We start from the raw sequence: 25,700 nt of genomic DNA, 5'->3' as shown, positions 1-25,700 counted from the left end.
GAAGCACATTCACCTTTAAACACCATGAGCATTTGAAGACGGACGCTTTATGTCGCTCTGCAATTTGCCGTTTCCTTTCCATCACTTTAAAGCGCCATTACCATACAGTTAACAATTCGGCTGTCCATTAGATTCACTTTACACCCAATTATGACACTTTTAGATGAGTCATTACACCGAAAAGTCAAAGCCTGTCATCCCTGTGTGCAAAGATAATGTGTTTCCAGGTGACTCACCATTCGAACGCATGAGCAGACAAAATGTTCGGCGTCCTTTATACACCAGTGGAACGTTTCAGGTCCAACACTCAGCCTCACCTGGGATGCTTTTTTATTTCTACTCTGAAAGAGAGATGCCTCTGGAGCAACTTTTCATTAACTTTGGAGAGGAGAGGGGGAGTGAAGGCTAGACGACAACCTTGGAGCAGACACACTCGAGTGCTTTGGGGATGGTGTGTGTGGGTGTGAGGGGTGGGGGGGTTGTATTTGAATGCTTAATAAGAAGGACTCATCTTGAGTCTCGTATTGCATTTGGATTTAGGGGCCGACGAGGAGTCCTGATGGACTGCTCTGCTTCAAACAATCAGCGAGGGCGATTTTGTGCTGGTGCATATGTTTCCAAGAGGGTGGACGCTCTGCAGCCTGATCATGGATGTGAAAGAAATGTGTTTATCAAATTAACCTTATGAGATGCATGTCAAGTGTTCAGCTCAGGCGTCTCCAGGCGGATTTTCTGGTGTTCCTTTAGCGCCTGTTTGGATCTGAGAGAGGAGCTTGTGCAAACACGGAGACGAAGCTGACCTCAGAGTTCTAAAACAAAGTAATCGCAGCTCTTCGGAGGCTGATTGTGCCGAAGAAAAGAAAGGAGAGGAGAGTAAATCTGCAAACAGAACAAGAGTCCTCCAGACAGCCAGTCTGAGGCTGCCTCTTTGTACTCTTTTGTATTTTATTTGTTTGCTGCAGGCTCGCTGCTTATGCACTAAAATGAAACAATTACAGACCTTTGTAGCGCTCCAGTTTCTCTTCAGAAAACGTTTTAAATTATATCGCCGAGTTAGAAACTACAAGACAGTAAAAATCGCTTATAAATGCAGCTGTAACCTGGAGTGGAGCAAATATTGCAGATGCAGTCAAAGTGAAACTGGATCAAAACAAACATTCTTTAAAGAGAGAATTCTTCTCTCCGTGGGATTAATTATTATCCACCTGTGCCTTCCTTTCTCTAACACCTCATTATAAAAGCTGGACTCAGCCATAATGTAAGGTCACCGCTCCAACTGTCGTCTGCATATGGAGCCATACATAAGGCCCTGCTAGCATGTGGTGCTTCTGTCGTCTCGGCGCTAACATATGTTGAAACAATATGCTGCTCCTCTGCTGCTGCTTTAAGGGAAAAAAAGAATAAGACGACAGCGGCGACGACGCTTCAGGCCTTCCACGCTCATCGAGCAGCGAAACACTTCCTCTGCTTGCACATGTTTCCATCAAAAAGCAATCTGTTGATAATAACGTCGACATAGGTTTAGATGCTAAGTCTGCGCTCGTCTCAGGCTGACAGGTGTATGAAAACTCACATTTGCATGAGCGGAGAGCTGGAGCAGATGCTTTCATGCACTCAGACGAGCTGGAGTGGATTCAGAGAGCAGGCACTTTGACATCAAATCAGCTCTAAAGCCTCTGATACGAGGCGCTGATTGTAAAGTTGCTCACACTACAGATAATATTTCTCCACAGCTAGCTCTGAAACATCACTTTTTCTGCAGATTTAGAGAAATAGTTCTGAAACATATTGGTCAAATATTATATCTAAATGTTAGATGTAATAAAATAAATATTTTGCTGAGATTTCGAAATAATTGGTCAAGATTTTTTAAATCTTGAGGTCTGAGTTCTAAATATTTAGCTAACATGCAAATTCAATTTCCCGCCCGCAGGAAGCACCAAATTAAAAGCTCGAGGATATGACCCAGCCTGGCAGGATTTTGAGAAATCTTCACAAATATTTTGAGATCTTTGTTAAAAATTAAGAAATCTTTGACCAAGATTTAGAAATCTTTGCTAAAGATTTAGAAATCTGAGATAAATATTTAAAACTCTTAGCTAAAATTCAGAAAAAAAAACAAAAAAAACTTATGTTTAAAAACATAACAAAATATTAAGAATGAAGACATTTTTTTGAACATTTATATATCAAATCTAATTAAATTAAATCTAATAATTCAAATATTTGTGAAGATTTCTTAAAATCTCGTTAGGCTGGGTTGATTCCTTGAGCTTTTATTTTGGTGCACTCTGCAGGTAGGAGTGTAAATTTGCATTTTAGCGAAATATTGAGAAATTGTACCTCAAGATTAAAAAAAAATTTGACTAAATATTTAGAAATCAAAGCTAAATATTAAGAATTGGGTAACTATTTTGTAACATTGATATTTAAAATTTAGAAATCAATAATAATCATAATAATAAAATGATTAAAAAACATAATAATAAAAATAAAAAATACTAATAATATAAATAGTGATACTTACAAATTAATTATAAGTAGAAACAATACAAATTTTAATAATACAAATAATAATAAAAATTTTAATAAAATTTAGATATAAATTTACATTAATATGTATATTTATAAATTTACATGTAACATTTGACAAATATATTTCACAAATATTTCTCTGAGTCTGCATTAACTGATGTTTTAGAGCTGAAGGTACATCTTTACATTGGCGCCCCAGACTTGTTGTATTTACACCCACACAGATTATCTCTTTGTCCACAGGGGGCGCCAACCTCTACAGAAACATGATATCACACCATGTTTTTTAAACTGGTGGTGATCGATACTTCTGGAAGATGTCTGAAGGTAAAAATTGATCGACTTATGAGTCACTGAAACCTGTGATTAAAGAAAAACAGGCCCAGACTGAGAATAAAAGAACTCTGCTCCATCATATCAGTGTTTGAAATCTGTCCACGTCTTCAAAACCAGCCACAAGCCTGAGCGACAGAACAATGCTGCGCTCTTACACAACCACAGCCTCAGTCGACCTCATTGTGTTTACATCCAAACTGCCAAATCCTCCATCAGAAAAGTTTCAAAACATCAATCTGCGCTGATTCACAGCGGGAGACTTTTCAACGAGCGCCAGAGACTCGTTGAGAAATGGCCACACTCACAGTGATGAATTTACTTTCAGTCGGAGCTTTATTGGAAAGAAAGAAAGAAAGAGCCCATTCCCCGGTGATCAGACTTCAGCTGGAGGAGCGCCAAGCAGGGAGCAGGAGCGAACGCCACAGCCTGTGAAGCTGATCAAGACTTATTTATTCACCTTAAAGTGAATTTTCAGTATGACTAGGCTGCAAAAAAAGCCTGATACCTAATCTCAAGGTGCGTGGAATGGAAACGTGATCCAAATATAAACAGGGAGCAAATCCTCTCATATCCAAGAGCGCCACAGCATCAGGAGGGGGATTTGACTTGTTTTATTAACCTGCGCTTGATCTCTTCGGATCAGGAGTTTATCATTTACACAGTCATCAAAACGCAACTTCCTTTTCCTCATATCTGCTGCCTCTGCACCATCGGTGTCCCTGCTTGAAACACCCAGAGGAAAGGATGAATAAAACAAGAGGCACTCACCCTGTTTTGGCAAAGTTGGTCCAGTACGTCATGACCACGGCGCTCAGCATCACATCGTTCTTGGAGAAGTTACAGTTGAAGAGATCGGTCGGTCCGATCATGGGGATCCCAAACACGTACGGCACCTCGTCCCCGTGCGCCGAGTCGGCCCAGCTGGGCTTCATGTCGCTCTGACAGTGGTGGTAGAAAGCGTAGAAGTAAGTAGGAGACCCGTACTGCGCGTGGAGGTCTGCTGTCGCCACTGCCGGCGCCACCCACTGGTGGTCTGTGAACAGAGCCACCAGAGTCTTGCGGCGTGTCTCTGGGTTCTCCTTGTCGGCCCAGTCCGTGTACATGAACTTGATGGTCTCACGCAGAGTGTCTTTGCCTTCTGGGTAGCCGTAGAGATGATCCACAAAGTCTGACACGGCAAAGTCGAAGTCGTTCGCAGAAACTCCGTCCTCGCTGTCCACAATCCCGTCCACGAACTTAAACCCCTCACCCTGATTGACCCCCAGCATGATGTCGTAGTTGAGGAACTCGCCCTGCTCCATGAGGATCTGGGGGTCATCGGGGATGACGTCGCCGTCGATGACAGGCCCGAAAGCGATGTGGTACTTGGCGGGCGTGATGTACTGCTCGATCAGCTCCTTGTAGTTCTTGTTCTGGAGACACTCCACCAGGTCGATGGTGTCCAGCATGTTGCAGCCCACCTTCTCTGCGAGGGCTCGTGTGTACTTGGCAGGCTGGTAGTTGACGGCCCAGCTGGAGAGGGCGGTGCCGCTCTGGATGATGGCTTTCTGGAAGAGATCTAAGAGAGGAGGGTGGTGTTACTGGACAGAAATGACAAAAAATCAGTCGTCCCAACCTTTGGTTACAGTCTCTGGTCTAAATATACCAAAGCGTCCTCTGCGAACTCTCTTTGTTATATTTATTGAAGGGAAATAAAAGGATGATTCAGATTATTGACGTAGCATTCTCTGTCTCTAATGGGAAAAACAAAGCATTAAAGTTATTTCCTATTTATATACAAACAACACCTCGGGCGGTTTGCACATCCTGGAACAATGGCAGCGCAGACTGCCAATCAGCAAGTAGGCCACACAATGCAGCAGGAGCGCTGGAGATATGTGTTTTCAGAGAGCTATTTATACCCGTGCAAACACACACAGCCGTGGTGACTCAACCAGGCCGACTTGAAAAGTATGTTTCGAGCGCACGGCAGACATTTCCCACAAGGCCCGGGTTTGCAGCGCTGCTGTGCATCAGACGTGGGGAGTCAGTGGCAGATAGGATGGCTGGAAGGGTGCTGTGACCTTAGCATGTTTGCAGACGTGTTTGCATGGCGGTGTCATGAGAACAACTCCTTACTCTGACTGCCTTTAAGCTAACCGCTACAGACTTCCACACCTGGATAAAAGGTTGATTCTGCAGGAAGGTGCATTTTTCTCAAAGCCTGTATTTGTCCCACATTGAGAGGAAAATAGCCCGCTGCACACCTACAGATCCAATCCTGCAAATCCTCCTTCCCTGGCAGATCAGGTCAGGCAATTTCCCTCATCTGATGAATGCATTTTGAGCCGCATGAAACTATTTTCAGGAGGGAAAAGACCTTTGGGCTGTTCACGTTAAACGTCCATAAATAAAACATGTAAAAAGATGTAAATACAGGATGATAATCCAGATCCAGACTGAGGCGCTGGAGCCGTGAGAAAAGCTACGATTTGAATAAGTGACACCGCCGTCCTGCTTTGTTTTCTGTCTGTGTGTCCTCTGGGTGTTTCTGATAAATTGCAGAATTCTGCATGTTCTGTTCCCAGCTCTGCAGAACACCAGAGAAAACTCTGCAGCCGACAGGAGGAAATATTTAGAGGGAACACTCAGCAGACACAAGAGGAGTGACCCTGTACTCTTTGATTTTTTTAATCTACAGCGCCCTCGCCGTGCATGTGAGCGGACATACCTTCTGAGTAATGCGAGAGGGTGAGCAGGCTGACGCACGACGCTCCGGCTCCAGATCCAAAGATGGTCACTCTCTTCGGGTCTCCTTTGAAGGCCTGGATGTTCTCTTTGATCCACCTGAGAGCCTGAATCTGATCCAGGAGGCCGTAGTTTCCTTTGGCTGCCTGGTCTCCTGTGCTTAGAAACCCTGCGTGGATGAAAACAAACAAGAGAGGAGATAGAGGTTTCATTTTTAATTCAGACGGCTGTTTGAATCTGATTTTATCTGGGCTCAGAATAGTTTTAATCCAGGAGGTGAAGGACGGAGCGGCTTCTCCGAGGCCTAATTTTACCCTGACTCACCTGCTCCAGTTTATAAATAAGTTAAATGGATGAAATGAAGAAAGGAGCATTGCTCTTAATTTCATCCACCTGGCCGCTCCTCGGGATGTGATAAAAAGAGGTTAGCTTCAATCATGCATCATTAGGAAACATCAGCTGTTCTCAAGACTTTGTTCTTGTTGGCATTTGTTTTGCGTTAAGCTCATCTGGATTGACTCTCTGTTTGAGTTTCCTCTTGTAAAACTCAAGCTGAAACTTTTTATGAGAAGAAAGAGTCAATAAATACTCAAGCTCGGGATAATAACAATGTTTCGTCTGCACATCAGCCTGTTTGCAGCACGGGGCCGCGCTGCCAGCTTCACAAATAGTCCAGAATGAAAAGCTTTACACCACCAATACGGATCCCTTCAGGTCAAGTGCCAGACCAACCGGCCTGGCACCCAGCATCCCAAAAACTTGTTGACAAATTAGCAAATGCCCCTAAAACCCATTAAGTGGGTTTCTGAATGCTGCCGCTGGGGGATCTGGTGGCTCCTCCATGCCAGGCCTGTGAGCTCGGCGGCCAGGCCTGGCTCACACCAAACCGGGGCAGAGTAAATGACAAATGGGATGAGGACCGCTGGGTGAGAGGGGAGGGGAAGGAGGAGAGGTAGCCTGTGGCTTTTTGATAGAGAGCAGATCCTGTTTGTCATGGTGAGGTGGAGGGGATGATGGAGAGCCGAGCAGAGCAGGGGTGGAGGAGGATTACAAGGCCTCTGGCAGCCTCACGCACCCTGTAGGATGACCACAGGCGCTGTCGCCACTCCTCCTCCTCTTTTTTTACCACAAATGGAGGAGGGACCCAGGAGGCGCTCTGCAGGTGAAGATTAGCCAAACATTTCAAAGCCTTAAAACTGAAAAACAGACGCTGATTTATCTCAGAGTGTTTGACGTCGAATGACAAGGCAGCACGTCTCTGCGATCACTCGCTTTGACCTTTACCTCAGCACAAGATAAGCCTTCAGGGGTTTCCGGAGTGTTCCTAAATTGGCCATTTGTTCAGCATAAAACCAGCTTATGAGCTCAGGTTTACTTCGTTTGGCTCTAAACGCAGGTTTGCAGAGGGATGAAACAGATTTAAGCACTTTTTTAATCTGACTTTTCTCTGCAAACGCCGGTCAATCATTGTATAAACATTTCCTCTGAGTCATCCAGCGACGGCGTTGTCGTCGTCGTCTCTGACTTCACACTGCTGTTTTCTGAGCCATAAAGCGCTGAGGCTTCTTGTTTACATCCTGAGAAAGCGAAGGAGTGAAAGAGAGTGTGAAATGGTTGGTGAGCTCAGTGTGGCTCCTGCCGGCTCTCTGAAGGCCGTTCATTCAGCTGACAAGTTCATGATTTAAGAAGCCTGACAGTATTTTAAATGTAAGGAGGAGAAAAAGAATAAAATATGGCTTCGAGTGCGGCTGCCTGCGAAGCCACTGGGCTCCAGACATTGTACCCTGCTGTATCTGCTGGAGTCGCTGGTGAAATTAGAGCCGGAGGAGAGCTGTCACCGCTGAAATGGAAAAGCACTCTAATGGTACGCTCTTAAAAATACTCTGCGGGGTGAGTTATACGCAGAAAATATCCTTCTGACTCCACGGCTAAGACGAAATTCAAACAAATGGTGTCAATTTTCACCGTTTCACTTGACAGGCGCAGATAACTGCCGCGTTAATGTAACCTAATAATAACACTTGAGTTTTCTTTGCGGAAGGGTGAAGAATGGGAAGTTTGGGGGGCAAACTGAAGTGCTAACCCTCTCAATTTAAAGGGTCCAGGGTCTCCAGAGCGTGCCAGACTTGTTGTTTGCCATCAGGAGGTCGTGAATGATTATTCTGGGTAAAAACTTCAAATCACTCAGTGTTTATAAATGTGTGGTTGTGTTTTTGTTCCCTGATGGGCGTTTTGCCGTGCTGTCGGCAGCACTCTGATCTCTAACCGAGCACACAGACAAAGCCGGTCATCATCGCCAGCACTCTCTCTGCTCTGGGGGGTTGCATTAATCCCCCTCCCTCCTCTACTGTTTGTATTAGCGCTGCCTTGACAGGGACGAGCAGCTTAATGTAGGTCAGTCATGACAAAGCTGCCACAAGCGGAAGGTCTGAGCGGCACTGAGGCGGAGGTTTAATGAGCGCCGAGCTGAGCGACTGTCAGCTGTGGGACGTTCAGCAACATGAGGTTTTAAAACAGGCTGAAAACAGGAATCTGAGTCATTGTTTCAGGTCGGTCGGAAAGATTCGTCTGGAGGGCGAGGAACTCTTCTTTTGGGGGTTTAAAGGTGCTCTTGTGTGCACTCAAATCTGCAAAATGCTGAAGTATGCTTGCCAGGCCAGTAGTTGGCGCTCTGTAATCTTAAAGGTGCAGTGAGAAGAGGTTGGCAGCAAAAAAAGTTCCAATTTTTAAAAGGTTTTTGTAATATTTTGCATTTCAGTATTTTCACATTTAGAAAACTACCCAGATTTTTTGAAGATTTTACAAATTTCATTTTTATCATTTTTTTCTGGAAATTTGTGCAAATAATTTAAATTCCATTAAAAAAAGTGCAATTTTTTAAATTTCTGGCATTTATTTTATTTTTAAACCTAGAATTTTTTTTAAATCCCATTTTTTGGCAAATAATGAAAAATTGGTAAATTCAAAATTTTATTTTATGGGATTTTTTTTTAAATTTTTGCATATTTTTTTAATGTACTTTTTAAAAACAAATTCCAAATTCTACAAAATTTAAAGTAGCAAATTTCTTAATTTTAAATAAAAAGACATTGAAACTAAATAAAATAATTTTGTTGAAAAAAATATGCATTACAACTTGCAATAAAGCTTTGTTTTTTTAGATTTTTGCAATTTTTTTGCATTTCAATATTTCCACATTTTTAAAAAAAAAACAACTCTTTTTTTGAAGATTTTGCAAATTTAATTTTTTTTTTATTTCTGGCAATTTGTGCAAATTATTGAAATTCTTTTTTTTTTTTAAGAAATATGCAATTTTTTAAAAAATGACATTTTTTTAAAACCAAGCAATTTTTTTGAAATTACATTTTTATTTTTGGCAAATTCTTATGAAATAAAAAAAGGAGAATTTTTCTAAGTTTTGCACAGTTTTTTAATGTATTTTTTTTTAAATTGCAAATTTTTGAAATTTCAAAGTTGGAAATTTCTCAATTTAAAAAAAAAACATTAAATTGATCAAAATTTGAAAAAGTAAGACTTTACTTGTACAATTTATTAACACAAAAAAACTTCTTGTTAAGATTGTTTTTCACTAGATTCTTACTATGTTTAGAATTTAATGCATTTTTTTGCCTTTAATGTGAGAACAGAGAACGTTTAGTGGCTCCTGAATGACTTTAATCCAGGTGAGCTGAGGCTTATGGGAGTAAAGGTTGCAGACCCCTGCTGTAGTCTCACAAATGAAAGCATTTCTATGCTATTTCCATGTTAGGGTCTTTTTCAGCAGGTGTTAAATCTTGCATGTACTAAAGAAAGGAATCAAAACCTGCTGCAGAATAAACCTCCGTTACTGCAGCGCTGCAAAAAGCCTGCAGCAGAGAGTCCAGACTCCAAGTGGCCAGTCTGGAGACAAAGATGAAACCCTGGCATTTAGGAGACAAGAAGAGATTTTCAGCTGACAGCACCAACGTGTTTGCAGAGCCAAAACACCGGCACGGTTGTTTTTTCCCGAGCACCTGAACTGATTTTATCTGCCAAAAAAACATCTGAGCTGGGATTCAAAGTGTTTTTCAGCAGCTCCTGAGTGCTGTCGAAATGCCACGGCGTGTTTTCGTACACACTTTAATGTAAAAGGGAGCCGCCGCAGATGACAGCGGCGCTGAGTGACTGACACAAATGACACAGAGTGGAACGTTTGTGCAGCTCTGTGGACAGACGGCGACTCGGCTGGTTGCCAGATTCTCCAGCACAAAATGTTCACCGGCCAGACAAACATATGAGTCATTGCATGTGATTAATTTCATTCGAGCGCCTTCAGAAAGGATTCATCCCCTGTTCCTGAACTCGAAGGAGTGAATCAAGATGTGGGCTGGTTTTACCTTCTCAGGGGTTCAGGAATGAGTCCCACATGTTGGAGAGTGACCCTGTGATCTCTTTGTTTTGCCAAAAAGTGGATCATTATGTCTTCACCATTTACAGACACAGCAGATTTGCACGGGATTACGATCACAAACAACCTCTGCAACTGTTACAAATCACCAAAAAGCCCCACAGTGATATTTATCCCACAGGAAAAAAGCTTTTGTCATATTTAAACAGTTGATTTTGAATATTTAATCCAAGACCAGAGCATCCAAAGAATCCCAGCTTTTAAGTGCATCCATGTTTTTCCATTTATGAGTCTTTGCAACAACATCTGAGCTCAAGAATCTGGTCCTTCAGGACTTCAGAGTAGAGCTCCTCAGAAACATCTGAGTCCAAGCTTGTTTGAGTTTCCAATAAATCAGTTGTGACAGGAACAGCCAAGAGTCTGTTTTGCAAATGTGTCGCAAAGAGGAAGCAGAAAATAATCTTCACGTTTCTGCAGAGAGGGAAGCAGCAGGTCTTTTATCATCCTCCCCAATGCAGAGAGGCCGGGCACGCTGACAACATGACAGTAATAGTTCTTAATTGTGCTCTCTGTCCACAAGATAATCTGTCCCGCGGGTCCCAGATGAAATGTTAATTATCAGAGGGAATGATGGGAAGGCAACGGTTTGGGATAAGCTCAACAAGGTCAGCTGAGCTCGTTCGTTCTCGCTGCGGCTGGGAGCGGAGTCACAGGGATGAGGGAAGGTGAAGGGAAGACTCCCGGCTCGGCGCTGTAATTAGGCCGAAGCTTTGAAGCACAAACAGGAAACGCCTGGTGTTAAACATAACCTCTCCTGGGAAAAAAAAACACAAACACACCACGGCTGTCAGAGCACGTCAGCCCACGCCGAGGCATCTGAGGGTCACATCCTGCAGCGTGACAGCACAGCGATGTGTCACACCAAGAGTGACGTCGTTCTGACGACTGAAAAAGACAAATGTGGACGTTCTTCTGCAACTTGTCTTTTTCAACCTTAATCTGCAGATTAGCTGTGGTTGGCTGGGCTCCGGCCTGTCTCCACGGATAGATTTAAGGGAGTTTCTGAGGAGGTGTCATGTCTCTGCTATCATCATTAACACAGATGCTGCAGCAGGTTCTCCTCACCTCCCAGAATCCCAGGAACTCATTAGCGTGAGCTCACAGTAATGTCATCAGTCATGTTCTTCATGGTGGGGCTTTGTGAGGAGATAAGCAGCTGTTTTTACAGGAAGAGACGGTGCAATCCTGGACATCAGGTCACCAAACCTCCAGCTTCAGATGCTACTGGTAAACAATCAGAGTTTGATCTTGTTTATTTCCTCGCTGTCTGCACAAACAGCTGTTTAAAACCCACGTCTAGTCGCCTCCTGCATGAGAGGGGTTGAAGGAGGACTTGCTTTCTTCCCTTGAAGCTGCACACGGGGCCCCAAGGGGGGACATATGAGCTGCTATATGAGCATCAGCAGCTGTAAATAAGAAGTGACAGTACGGCAACAGTGTAAGGACAGTGACAGCTGAAGTGTGAGCAGAGTACTGACAGCTTGAGTGCATCACCGTGATGCTGCAGCGGGAGGAAGAAGCAACAAAGTGTGGAGGTGTTTCTCCCTGATACGAGCTAATAAACCGCTTTGTGGCACGTCTGCACTGCAGTAGTTTACAGTAAAAGTATCCACACAGTCATTTGGGAGCATTTTCATCCTAATTTGATAAACTCCTCACTTTGAAAAGCTTCAGCAGATGGTGGGATAGTTTGTGTCCACTGCACTTTGCCTTCTGATTAAATCAAGAGCTAAAAACAGGTTGAATCAAGGGAAAATCAAGTGCAAGAAAAAGCAGAAAGCAAACATTTACACATGTACTGATTGAAAAACAGTGAAATGAGTTAAACAAGCTTCCTGCCAACTCCAGGTCGCCCTCGGCAGAAAGCTCCCTGGGATGAATCCGCAGAGTGAAAGCCATCGACGTACAGGGGGAGAAAAACAGGAGTGGGACGGTGCCAGGGAGGGACTGTGCTGCAGCAGAGCCCCTCTCAACTGTGGAAAAGCGCGATTGGTTACATATCCATTCAGCCGGGGCGCTACCCCAGTGATCCACCGGCGTCTGTTCATTAAATTCTGCAGAGCTAATTAGAATCTATTTGACATCCGCAGGGAGACATTTGCACAGCTTGCAGAACTGCACAAACAATTCACGGGCACAAGCAGCCGTGCACACTGCAGGCAGTCTGAGCAGGGGGAGGGGGCGCCGTTACTGCACGCGAGTAAACAAAGCATGTGACTGTACACAACTTTGGATGTCTCATTAACTCTGGATGTGCATGTAATGACAGGTCCTTCACTGAAACACGGTAAGCAGCTCTGACATCTGACTCACCTCCATCACAAACTCAAATCCAGGACCTCTCAAAGCCAGCTCTCTGATTTTTCCTACTCAAACTGGAGGAAGCAGTGAAGGCGAACCTGCAGGAATGAAGCCAACCGGAGAGGACAACTGGTCCAAAAAGGCGTCTGTGATCCAAAGCGTCCCCACACGTAGCTGCAGGCTCTCAGGAGCTTTGAATCAGAACGCAGCAAATGCATCCTGACACAGGTGGACGGTGCAGGTTATATTTAGCTGTGCATACTCCAAAATAAATCTGCAATTAATCTAATTACCGGGGACACACAGGGTGAGGGGCCTTAGGGGGACCATGCTCAGTTTAACAACAAAAAGAGGGGAGGATGTCGAACTTTATTTTTTTCAAGTCATACTTTTATGAAAAAAAGAGGGGAGGAGCTTGTACGTTGAGTACAATATCCTTAAAACAAGTCTAACATCTTACCCCCCATTTTTTTAAAAAAAACAAGCACTATTAAAAAAAAAAATCCTTACCATCTTTTTTTTTTTAAAGTATATCCTCCCCTTTTTTAAAAAAAAAAAAACAAAAAAACAATGTACTACATCCCCCCTCCTTTTTTATTACTTTTTTAAAAAAAACAAAAAAAAAAACAAGAATGACTTAAGAAAGTCAAACTGCCCAACTCCAGTTATTTTCTTTTATTAAAAAATAAGTAAGATACCTTCACTTTTTTTTTAAATAAATAAATAAATAAAAGACATCTTCCCAACCCCTATTTTTTTTGAACAATTAAAACTTTTTTTTAAACTTTTTTTTTGTTTTTAAAAGTATGTCCTCCTTTCTTAAAAAAAAAAAAAAAAAAAAAATATATATATATATATATATATATATATATATATATATATATATATATATATATATATATATATATATATATTTTTTTTTTTTATTTATGACATCACCTCTTTTTTAAAAAACAAAACAAAACAAGTACAACTTATGAAAAAGGTAAAAAAAAAAACCTCATATTTTTTTTCTCACACACAAAAAAAGACACCCTACACTTTTTGAAAAAAAAACAGGTATGACCCCCCCCCCTTAATTAATTTTAACTTGAAAAAAATAAAAAATAGAAAGAGGGTGGTGTTGTACTTGTCTTTTAACCTAAACTACTTACAAACTGACAGTGTTTGCTTGTTGTCATGTTAGCCTACAGATACCTGGCTGCCGATAGCACTACATATAGCCGGCTACTACAAAGTTTGCTTGTTGACACGTGACTAACTCCAAACTTAAATTCTTAAACAAACACACACCTCGCTGGAAGTCTTTACGACAGTGTATGTGAGACTCCGGGCCAGAAGGTGGCGATGGAGTCCAATTAAAACAGATCCTCCTCATAGCATCTTTAAAACAAAAACAAAAAGAGGGGAAGAAAACTCTCATCTCCAAACTGAGAAAGAGCATGAAGAGAGCTAGAGTTTCAGATGTTTAACCCTGATGTAATCTCACACACTGGGCCTGTGACACAGCAGTGTGTGTTTCTGATGTCCAAACCCACAGTGTCAGAAACATCAGTTCAATCCAGGCACCTTGAAAACAAACTGAATCTGTCACATTCCTCTGCAGAGTGTGACGCCGAGATCCCGAGGCGTACGTCCCCGACTCTTTGTCACTTCATAAATGTCAGCCCAGTCGTCAAACTCGGACCGTGTGTCAGAGGGAGTCAGGGCTGCTTCCGCTTCCTGCTGTTATTTTTTTCTTCTTGACGTTCCTGCATGACGGCGGCCTGGGGCAGGGCCACAGCTCTGGCTGAACACAGAGTGAAGAAATCATTTGACATCATCCTGTTTGAATACGTCTTTTGACTTAGAGGAGGACTTCAGGTATCTCGATATGCAGATGATATAATTCTGTCTTTAAAGAGGAGGCGGCGATTCTTTCATTTCTTAGGTTGGTGCATTTCTTGCAGGTGGCGTCATCCTAGGAAAAAAAAACCTTTCAGACCTGGCAGTGAAGGTTTAACAAGCCTCCTGCTCTGACCCCGACTGTCCACGGCCCCTCCTCAGAGCCCTTCTCCCACATATTACCGGGTGTACGATGTGTGACAGAGCTGTCATAGGTATCAAGTCTGTGTGCGGCAAATCCGCCGACTGTGGCGAGGAGGGATGCAGGGAGGTAATGGAGGGCCGGACGGGGGATCTCCGACTGAGTGACAGCTCGTCCAGGTGGGGGACAGCGGGGTGACAGTGATGGAGGGGGAGTAACTCCAACACTTGCTGTCATCTCCTCCCTGTAGGGGCTGAAATTTTGAGGCTACCACAGTTTCCTGAGCGTCCACTAGAGGCAGACTTTAAAAAAGTTTGAGCACTTCTGCTTTAAGTCGACAGGAAGCAATAAAAATTCAACATCAGTCGTTCTCTGTTCATGTTGAAGAGGTTTAAACCAGGAGGACAAAGTGTTCACACTCACACACACACACACACACACACCGTAGCACAGCCCAGAACACTGGACACACACCACCGCTCAGGCTGGATCTGGGTCACAAGGCATTAAATCCCCTTGTTCATCAGCTGCCCTCTCACACACACTCACTGTCACCTCACCACACACCATCTGTCCTCCTCGAGCGGGGCTATCAAATCCATCAGGGTCTAGCAGGTCAACCTCCACACACACACACACACATGAACCAGCAGGCTGACAATGCTTCAGCAAACACAACAACCCAACAGAGACGACGCTTCGTTTCACCTGCGCCGAGAATCTGCATGAATAATAAATCAAAGACGATGTCGCCGTGCGTTTTCCCAACTCTGCGCTGATGCAACCCTGCAGAAAGATTTTGCAGGTAATCTCTCAGAGAAGGAAACTAATCAGTTTGTAAATATTGGAGTTTTATCTCCACGAAAAGTCAGATTTTAATCCCTCTGTGATGAAGCTGCTCCTTTGTTGGAAACAGAAACACACACACACACACACACACACACACACACAAATCTGCTGCAGTTGTATTATTTTGGTTAAATTATGTTACATAATGCTTGCTAACTCTTTCAGAATCACTCTTTCATCATGCACTGTAACATTTAGTCGTAACAAATCTTGCATAAATGCAGAGGCGCCGCTGAAAGGTAATCATCAAAGTCAGCTCTCGAGGTTTTAATGTATTTTTCTTGCAGCGGTGATCTTCAACAGCTCACTGCCTCCATATTGTGACCTTACCATTCTTGGTCAGACTGCTGCAGAGCCGTCAGGCTGACTGATGGAGGTGACCATAAAAAGGAGAACAAGCAGCTCTGGGAGCAGACAGAGAGGAGGGATGGAGGGATGGAGGGGAGCTTCGCCCTCAAAGTCTGGGATCAGAAAAAGAAAATAACGACGTCAGCTGGAGGAACCTCTGCTCAGCTGCTGGTATCTACCGTCAAACTTCACCGTAAAACACTCCGCTCGCTCTGATGCTCACTCCAACTTCAGAAAAATCAATCAGGAGGAAGATGAGAAAAACTGACCTCCACCACTAAAACAAGGGGACACCGAGCGCCAGCAGACTCTCTGTTCAACCAAGCATTAGCTGGCGTTTTATTGGCTATGCGGAGCTGTTTTAACACCGCCCCAGCAGCTCTGGAGCACCCAAATCAAATTGCAGTGCTGTCGTGTTGGAGCCCTGACAGCTTTATGAGGAGGCTGAGTGGAGAAATTCTATATAATAAACGATCAATACCTGTGATAACATATTAGATCGGCTCCTGAGGCCACTGATGACAGAGCGGCGTTTGCGTCCTGACTTGACGCTCTTTTGGGCCGTGTTCCATCACCTCAGACATCGTGCCAAATTGCCAGAGAACAGAGGAACGTTACATAAGAAATCAATACAGAGCAAACATACAAGCTCGTCAGGGAGGCCGCTAATCCTCTTTGTGAAGAGGGAAGAGGAGCCTGAGGGAGAGCACCTCCAGCTGCAGGCATCAGATGTTAGAAACGGTGTCCTCCCTGAAGGTTACTGAAGACAGAGGTGTCCCACAAGGGTCAGTACTGGGTCCTGTTTTATAGCTAATTCACCTCTAAGGCAACATTAACGACAGTTTTCTTTACATGCAGATGACACAATTAAGAGAGAGGTGTAATTTTTTCATGTCTTTTTGATCATCTTTTTTTTTGTACGGCTCACTTGTTGGTCATGGACACCAAACTGGTTTTGTCTTGAGTGCTATTTTTCTACTTTTGCTCCTGTGTTTGTCTGGAGATCCTACATGTAACCATGGCTGCATTGTTTACATGTGAAATCAGCTGTTAGCAGCCTGAATCACGTCATTGCTAACTGGTGCAAGGCCAGATGTTTCCCACAAGGTGAGGAGAAGGAGTGAGCTAAGTAGTGACGACATGGCCCTGTCCTTCCATACATCGTTATTGGGAACGTAAGATCTATCTCCAACAAGATGGACTAGCTAGCCATGCTAACCCAGCAACATAGGGAATACCAGAAGGCAGAAACCATCATGCTATTTGTAGATATGGCTAACAGAGCTAACACCTGACAGCAACGCCACATTGGAAGAGCTTCACCTGCTGTGAGCAGACAGGATCCAGGGGGACAGAGTCTGAACAGACTGCTGGTCTTGGACACCAAACTGGTTTTGTCTTCAGCGACATTTTTACTACTTTTTCTCCTGTGTTTGTCTGGAGATCCTACATGTAACCATGGCTGCATTGTCTACAGGTAAAATCACTTGTAAGCAGCCTGTAGCATGTCATTGCTAACTGGTGCAAGGCCGGATGTTTTCCACAAGGTGAGGACAACATGCTGGTTCCAAGAAGTGACGACATCGACCTGTCCTTCGATCTATCGTTTTTGGAAACATAAGATCTGTCTCCAATAAGATGGACTAGCTAGCCATGCTAACCCAGCAACAGAGGGAATACTAGAAGGCAGAGTAGCATCATGCTTTTCACAGACATGGCTAACGTAGCTAACATCAGAAGTAACTTTTCTCTTGTTGCAGTGGCAGATTTTTTTAACTTGCTGTCTTTAAATTACTTGAAAGGGTTCAGTTTTTTCAGTGTCTTAACATGAAATCTTCCTCATGCTCACACTTCTCTGTAAAATGTGCTCCAGCCGTGATAAACCGCTGATTCAAAGGTTACATAGAAGAATCTGCAGCAGCATCTCGCCCTTTACAGACGGGATGACTGAGGAGCATTTCCACCGAGTCTATCTGGCTGCTCGTGTAATTATCTCACATGAACGCGGTGAAGAGCAGCAGGGTGACAGGTGATCTCCTCTGGGTGCTAAGCAAGAACAGGACATCACTCATCTCATGCAGATGATCTCAGGCATAGGGACGGGGTCGCTGAGACATCCGGTTAGAGGATCCTGCTCCTGAGAGTGGGTGCACTCCGCTTTCTGCAGCATGTTTAATAACGGAGAAAAATGTGAATGTCCCCTCAAGGATTAACAAAGTCTGACTTCTTTGTCTTCTTGCTGTTGTTGTCTGGGGATAAGTGAGTCAGACGAACATTAATCATGTACATTTATGTTCCTGCAACAAAAACAGGAAACTTCAGCTGCAGTTAATGAATAAAAATGTTTCAGAAACGACGTAGTGCAGAGGCACCTCCTTTTACCTGATGCCACTTTGCTGCACGTCACCGGAGTGTGTTTTGCACATCCCGGGCAGAAAACAAACACCCACTCAAAGAGGAATGATCAGAAATATTCCCACCATGTGGCCGAACCCTGGAGTATTTTTCGTGAGCTCTCATCAGTGACACAGCTGCGCCGCTTTGCTTCGCTTTGATTGCATCAAAATGAAAAGAAGTATTCTTTCCTCCAACCTTTGTCTTCCATATTTAGATTTCTGCTGTTTGTGTCACCGCTCAGCAATTATCCAGACATTACAGTCAATATGTCACATCAGAAGTTAATCTTCAAAGCACTTTCATCCGCTCGGTTTGGGCCCGGCCCTGGAATCTGAATGACAACCGAGGTAAAAGCAACAATAAGGAAGCGTGCAGAGCGCCGGAGTGAGTCGACTCCTTTAACAGCTTTGTTCCAGATGACTCAAAGGTGTGTGTGAATACACACCTGTCATTGTGAGGCTTAAAATCACACTTGCTCTCTATTACAGCTGAAGAGCAGGCTGTCTGCACAAAGGCTCAGTATACTTTCATTCAACTCTGGCAGACAGTTAATACATCAAAGACGGCTCCTCTTTACACCTGCAGAAAGGAGAGCGCTGCCATCGGAGGATATTATTAAAGTTCTCTTATCTGCAGGCTGGCGTATGCGGCGTTAAGGTGGAGGAGGAATGGAAATAAGAAAGACAGAAGGGAGGAGGGGAGGGTGGACGGGGATTAAATGATAACTGATGAACTGTGCATGTCACGAGACGCAGCGTGGCGGCTCCTGTGGAGATCTGGTGGAAATGTTGCTCAGATCTAAACTACAACAGCAAATGTCAGATTTGACGTTTCCTGAGCTGTTATTCTGACATTTGACGACAGCACGTGCCTCCTGTCTTCAGGATTTAGTAATCGCTATTTTCCAGGAGATTAAAACGCAGCAGCACGGCTCAGATCTGTCACCAGCAGAGGTCACAGACTCTGATTGTTCGTCTAGGCTACCGAGACTTTGCAGAGCCGTGAGTAACACGCTCAGTGACCTCCGTGTACGCCCACAGAAGCCTCATGAGCCAAGAGAAGCGATCACTTTCCAACTGCATCCATCTGGAAACCCACACAAACAGCTCCATTCTTGCCAGAACTGAATTGGGAGTTCAGAGGTAAACTTTGTGTTCCTCAGAGACCGCCGAGAGAAGCAAGCGCTCGGCTCAGGCCTCCACAAACACGCTGTTACGTAACCGCGCTAGTGTTCCAGCGGAGCGGCGGACCACCAGCGCGCATCAGGCCTCATCAGGCTCCAGCGAACGGCAGAGCGGGCGAGCTGATTTGCATGATATCTGAGGGGCAGAGCGCTCCCCAGATGCGGCGCTGATTAAAGAGCGATGTCGCTCAACAACTTGAGGGCAGAGACGGAGAAGAGTGAGATGGCCGACCACCGAGCGGGCCAACAGCGCTTTGATGTTCTGAAGACACAAGCGTGGAGGCGGCTGCTGCTTCTCCTCTCCCTAATTAACCCGTCTGAATGCTAATGAGCGCGCCAGAGATGAGCTCCTCCACTCACATAACCCAGAAACATCCAGTCTCGACATTAATCCGTCTGCAGGAGGCTCACCTCCGTCAGGATTCTGCACGTAAGACCAGTCGAAAAATTGCTAGAATATGCATTTTGCACATTTAGAAAGAAGACCCATCTTTTGAAAGATCCTGAGCATCATGGGACAAAAAGTCAAAGGTAGACCCAAAAAATTACACCTGTGCTGAGCCGGAGGATCAGATTAAGGCCCTGACTGGAGCCGACTGCAGCGCAATAACCATCAGACGACATCTGCAGGAATTCAAAGACCTCGTCTCCTTCAACGCCACAAAACTGCCCGTTTAGACAAAGGTGGAAAAATGTTTGATCTTGCTGGAAACACTGGCATCAAGTGCTTTTTGTCACACTCCTCCTTCTTGCTTTTGCATATTGTAGCTCTACTTAAAACCTCATTAAGATCCAAATGTGCAAAAGTTAAATCTAGAAATCTTTCAGCTGGTCTTAAGATTTTTATCAGGCTTGTGTTTACAGAACGTGCAAATTCGTAGGAAGACGATGCAGATTTCTGGAGGTAGAGTCTCTCCCACATGCCGCGCTCTCTGCAGCAGACTCTAAATCGTCGTCCCATTATGTTAACAAACACGGGGCATTCTGCAAAATTGCATGTGAGAATCTGAGCGAAATCGTCCTGATCCGCCGCTGTGACTGGAGAGAAATGCGACGAGGTCGCAGGAAGTGAGTCACTCCCAGGAGGAACTATGGGAAATGGACTGTGCTGATTTCACATGATTGAGTGAAACTGCTAAAGCGGTGAAGACACCCGCTCTGACACGCACTTATCACAGATTAAAAGCTAATGCAGCCATCTTTGCTGTCATTCTGCCTCACTTAGCCCTCCCTGATTTAGATGTTTGTGGGTTTTTTTTTTAATGTTTTGTTTTGTCAAAGTGTCCGTCTGAATGAGTTATTTTCCGTTCCCTTTCATTATCCGTCAGACCTGCTGAGCTGCTTTTCAATTCGTGCAGAATGAGCCGCCATCTCAGCACTGTAATCACTGAAAATTCATTTTTCAGAGTGCAATTATCTTGACTTTCCTTCGCCGAGAAGAGCGTTCAGTCAAAGGAAAGCATATCACAATCAACTAACATATTCTCTGAGAGAATACGAAGGGGAGTGCGCAATCATCTGTCATCAGGGGGCGACTGAAAACAACCATCCTTTGGATCACGGAGGTTTACTCAGTGGCTGTCTGAAAGCTCATTTTAAACACTGTTCAACTTTCTGACATGATATCAGCCGGTGTGCAGGTTGGCGCTCACCTCCTCCCTGGGAAAAACCATCTGGGACCTTTTCAGGCCTCCAGTACTCCAGAGCATCTGTTGCATTCTGCACACGTCGAAGCAAACAACACTTTTACCTCCAAATGCACAGCTCACACAGCTCACACAGCTCACACAGCTTCAGCATGAATATCAATGTTCTCAAGTTTGTGTTTGGAATCACAGCGAAGGCTCAGCAAAGGGCGACGACGACGCTGACCTTTAAGAGGCAGGGCTGCTCGGAAAACCGACGAAAAGGGTTGTGTGGGGTAAACTTTGAGAGCTGCTGGAGAAAGTAGGTGAGGCCTGAATCGATGGTGGAGGAGATGGGATCTCGTGGACAGAGCTGATTAGTCAGGACGGAGGCAGTGACACACAGAGCACCATTTGTCATGTTAATGACTGTTTTGCCAAAGCGACAGATGACTCGGCTCACCAACCTCCTCCTCCTCCTCCTCCTCCTCCTCCTCGTCATGTGTGCCAGCCAAGACGAAAAGCACGCTTTTCTTTTTTCCCTTCCCCTTCTGAGCTGCAGCTGCCGCCCTCTCTGCCTTTCTGTGTGATGTCAGGAGGCATCTCTTCACCCCCTGACTCACCGCTGGAGTGGGTATCTGCCACTGACGGGCGCTCTGAGATGGAGATGGCACATTTCCTTCTCGCTCATCATGTGCCGCCGTCTCCCCATCGCTGGGGGCGAGGAACTCTGGAGCTGTAATGACCTCCTCTTGGCCACGGCTGTCCTTGCAGAGCCGAGGAGGAGTCATGAAGGAGGACGCTGAGTACCTGTCCTCTGGCTAGGAATAAAAACAGACTGATACAGAGAAAAACAGAGGAGACAGGAACAAATAAAACAGTTTGTCCCTTAAAGCTGCGACTTATACGTCTGCAGCCACCAGAGGGAAGCAGAGAGATGCTGTTTACAGTAAAACTGAGACTCAGAGTCTTTACTAAACAAGCAGTTTACACCCTGACGTGAGCAAGGCTAGCGACGTGGCAGGAAATCATCTTCCTCCACCACGCTCTGACGGCTGTTCGAAGGCTAGGTGTGATGTAAAAAACATGACGCCTGAGACGCTCCCACACGCTGATGCTTCTGTTTAGTTTTGCAGCACAAACCTGCGATTTCTGGCAAGGCAAGGTGATCGTGAAGATGAATCAGAGTAAGGGCAACAGAGGGTTGAAATAGACTGGATGAAATGGCGGATTAAAGCGACTCTCCGTCCTGAAGGGCACAGGTGTGTCTGCGTGGAGTCAATAGAGAGTAAAACGCTGGGTAAATTGGGGTTGCAGGTTTTTTCTCCCCCACTGCTCCGCAGCAAACAGAGAGCAGAGCAGCAGCAGCACGTCTCCATCAGGCGCACATCACCAGTCTCCTCACGTCCGGCCACGCTGGACGGCGGGGGGCTAGGAGGAGAGAAAATGGAGAGAGCCATGTGCGGCTGACAGATCCCAGAGCGGTGTAATGAAGCTCACCGTCACTCCGGCTCGTGTGACAGCTTCCTGAGGCCAGATGGCTCTCAGTGTTATCCAAGAGACCTCCTCCCCCCTTCTGCCTCCCCCGCTGCTGCAGCCCAAATCTGTGCTCACCGGTGACCCTCAGGCTGCCCAAAACCTGGAGCCATGTTGTTGAAAAGAAGTCGGGCTTTTGTTTGCAACTGGGGAAGGTCACAAAAATAGCTGTGCTGTCACCGAGGAGGTCTGCCAAGATTTTCTGCTCCATCCTTTGAGGAGGATAAACTGAGCCCAGCGGGAGGGAGCGGCAGGAGAAGAAAAGACGACAGGATGGATGTTTGTGAGGCAGAGACACATGCTTTTAAAGCATGGAGTTCCACAGGGAAGTGTTCTCGGGTCTTTTTTCTTTTCACTTGGATCACCAAAAATGTTTTAGATAAGAAAAAACATTGTTACACCCCTGTACTCTTCCGTTGCTAGGCGCTGCCCAAGTAGCTGTCTGTTGCAGCAACTCTCTCTTCTTTGTCTGTTTCTTGTCATTTTTTCATCTCTTTTTTGTCATCTTTGTATTTGGAGTGGATCATTACTTTGTATGGCTCATTGTTGGTCATGGACACCAAACTTTTTATGTCTTCAGTGATATTTCAGTGATAGATGCTGTCGTCATCTATTTTCTTGTGGACCTTTTCGCACTTTCTATACACTTTCTTACTTTTGTTTTCTTAAATGCTGCCGTGACTCCTGAATTTCCCCTTGGGGATAAATAAAGTATTTCTATTCTATCCTATTCTATAAAGGGGGAAAAGATGGAGAAAAGAAAACACAGGCTTGTTGCTGGCTTTCATTCAATCATGTAATGACAGGCTGCATGCAACAAACTCCCCCTACAGGCCAAAACAGGAAGTGCCCAACGACATCAGAACAGACAAAACCAAAAGGTACCATGTTTAGGTACCTAAATGCATCCCTGTGACTGTGAGGGAGTGGAAGAGTAGGAGATTTTCCATACTGGACATGAACCCAACATTGTAAGGTTATACATTGAAAGATAAATATGTTCAATTGAAGAAAAAAAAACATTTCAATATTAAACAAATTAATATTAATACAGTACCGAACTGTTGAGTGCCGCACCGATTGCCAGGGACTTGGCATCGGTACCGTATCGTTTCAGATGTGAAAGGTACAAATCCCTACGCAGTGGTGCGTTCAAATGCAGCTTCTCGGCTCAGTAACATTCCACCAAAGCTGATGCAACAATTAGTCTTTGTGTTTCTGCTGCACAGTTCACACTCATCTCTAAAAGCTACGTCTCAGACCGAGCAGACTTTCCACAAGTTTTTCAGCTCCCTGTTTTCCCCAACAAAGAGCGGCAGAAGAATAAAGACGACAGGATGGATGCTTATCAATCAGACCATAGACTGTATAAAACATGGACGTAGTCTCCTGACATCACCCGTCTGTTTCTGAAACGGAAAATGAGGCACACTGGCTATAGTGGCCATATTGGTTGTGGCAAGGGCTTTGCGTACAGCTATAGGGCGCCTGTCGGTCACATGACCCTGAGATGCGCCTCTGATAGGGCGAGCATGCACTTCTGCATTGTCTCCTTTTCTTATACCTGAGGTTGCCACTTGTCAGAGAGGAACGGTGTTCCACAGGGAAGTGTACTCGGGCCTTTTTTCTTTTCATTTGGATTATCATAAAATTCTCTTAGGTTACAACAAATGAAGAAACCAGACCACATCACCTCCTTCTTAAATCTCTGCACCGTTCTTCCTCCAGAACAGCCCGCATTGAGCATGTTAGCATCCTCCCTGCAGCAGCTGGAGGTTCCTGCTTGAATCTTTTCAAGTGCAAACCTCAAAATCCTCGCAGCTGTGCTGCTTTTCAGGACGTTATCTAAAATTCAGCAGTGTCACCGCAGGATGAATGGATGCTTTTTGATAAGAAAGCTTCTGAATAGACCTGAAAGTGGTGAGACTTTGGTTACTCGTCACAAAGCGTGCATTAGGGAACTGAGAGAGTCGAGGTATGCAACAACAAAACTCAAGATTACGAAGCTTTTGTGGCTCCTTCAGTTTAAAAGCCTTCGTGTTTGCACCTGTAAGAGGAATAATTTGATGCATGCTCTGCTTCTTTTCTTTCAGTCAGATAAAATAAGTGAGTCTTTTTGAGAAGCAGCTCCTCTCTTAAGTGTTATCAAGGTAAATAACACCTCCTGTGCAATCCTGCAAAGAATGGTTTCGACACTCCACAGAAGAATCTGCAGAGAATCTGTGGAAATCATGAGCGAAGCTGTAATAAAGAGTAACAAACACCATGAAGGAAGAGGTGAAAGCGTCTTTAATCGGGATGGAAATGGTAGAGACGTATTACTGAGTCTGCCTGCGTCTGCTCGCGTCTGCATCGTCTCCTCTCGGGGCTGTTTTGGTTTCCCACTTTTGTCACTTCTCTGTGCACAGATGACTTCCCTCCCACGACTGTGACTGCAGCAGAATTAAATCTGAGCACTCAGTGAATCTACTGTGTGTCAATTAGTGGAGCTGGAACACTGTCACAGACACACACCGTGATTTGGAGACGGGTGTGTGAGTGTGTTTTTCCCCAAACATCAAAAACCTGCAGCCTAACAAGATCCCCGTTCCTCCATTGTCACTCTGTCTGCTCCTTCTCCTCTCGCTGTCTGCATCCCTCATCTGCATTCTCACTCTTTTTCCCCCCTCCTCTCTGCAGTGCTTTCTCCTCCACACACACCTCTTCCCCCTCGGCTCTCAAGCAACTAAATATAGTGACTGGTGCAGACAGCTGCTCGGCCTTATAACAAATGGTAAGCAGAGCAGAGCCGAGCAGTGAGGCTGGACGGAGCGTGAATGAACCAGATGCAGAAAGAAGAAGAAGAAGCACACCAGAGGAATCTGAATCCAGAGGCTCAGACCACACAGACGCAGAGGTTTGCTGTGGTTGAAACAAAGACTCAGAAGCTGAAGGTGTAAAATGTGTCCAGATCGACGCCGAGCTTCCAGCGGCATCACGCTGCTACCTCCATCTCTGCAGCTCTGACGCAACATTTCCTCTCACAGTGTGAAGCCGAGGACTCTCACTTCCTTCACTTCTCAGACAACACGCTCCTTAAGTCGCCCCACATCAGGACGACTTGAAAATGAAGTTGATGCCGCTTCTGCGTCTATAAATATCCCGGCGCTCTGATGCAAAATGTTGCAGCTCTGACACAGGCTTACAAATCTGCCCCAGAGGGACCAACTTCGCTTGCTGCACCAATTAGGCAGATCTGTTTATAAAGGTGAGGCTAAATAAAGTAGGCTGACTCACAGGGTGTTCAACGTGTGTGTGTGAAAGTCTCTTTGCACCAGTCTGTGTTTATCATTTTGAAAATCCCAGCTGCAGACGAAGAATCGATTCACAGGAAATGTCAAACATGCACAA

The 25,700-nt window shown here is 44.8% G+C and overlaps 1 protein-coding gene across 2 annotated transcripts in view; it reads right to left on the bottom strand.

Annotated features, from left to right (window-relative positions):
• Nucleotides 1-25,700, bottom strand: part of nlgn4xa (neuroligin 4 X-linked a) — a 49,823-nt gene that overhangs the window by 2,362 nt on the left and 21,761 nt on the right. For both annotated transcript variants that reach the window (XR_012597584.1, XM_074664328.1), the window contains exons 4-5: nt 5,582-5,767; nt 3,640-4,429 (exon numbers count right to left, since the gene is read on the bottom strand). Coding sequence is in view for 1 of the 2 variants with exons in the window: in XM_074664328.1 (XP_074520429.1) it covers nt 3,640-4,429; nt 5,582-5,767 (976 nt within the window). In the remaining variant the exon portion in view is untranslated. The remainder of the gene's footprint in view (nt 1-3,639; nt 4,430-5,581; nt 5,768-25,700) is intronic.

Source organism: Halichoeres trimaculatus, unplaced genomic scaffold (assembly GCF_033239565.1).
Source record: "Halichoeres trimaculatus isolate MK-OKI-2021-1 unplaced genomic scaffold, fHalTri1.1 fHalTri1_scaffold_24, whole genome shotgun sequence".
Taxonomy (NCBI): Eukaryota; Metazoa; Chordata; class Actinopteri; order Labriformes; family Labridae; genus Halichoeres; species Halichoeres trimaculatus.
The sequence above is the reverse complement of the archived record's forward strand: the minus strand, read 5'-3'. Positions and strand labels throughout refer to the sequence as shown.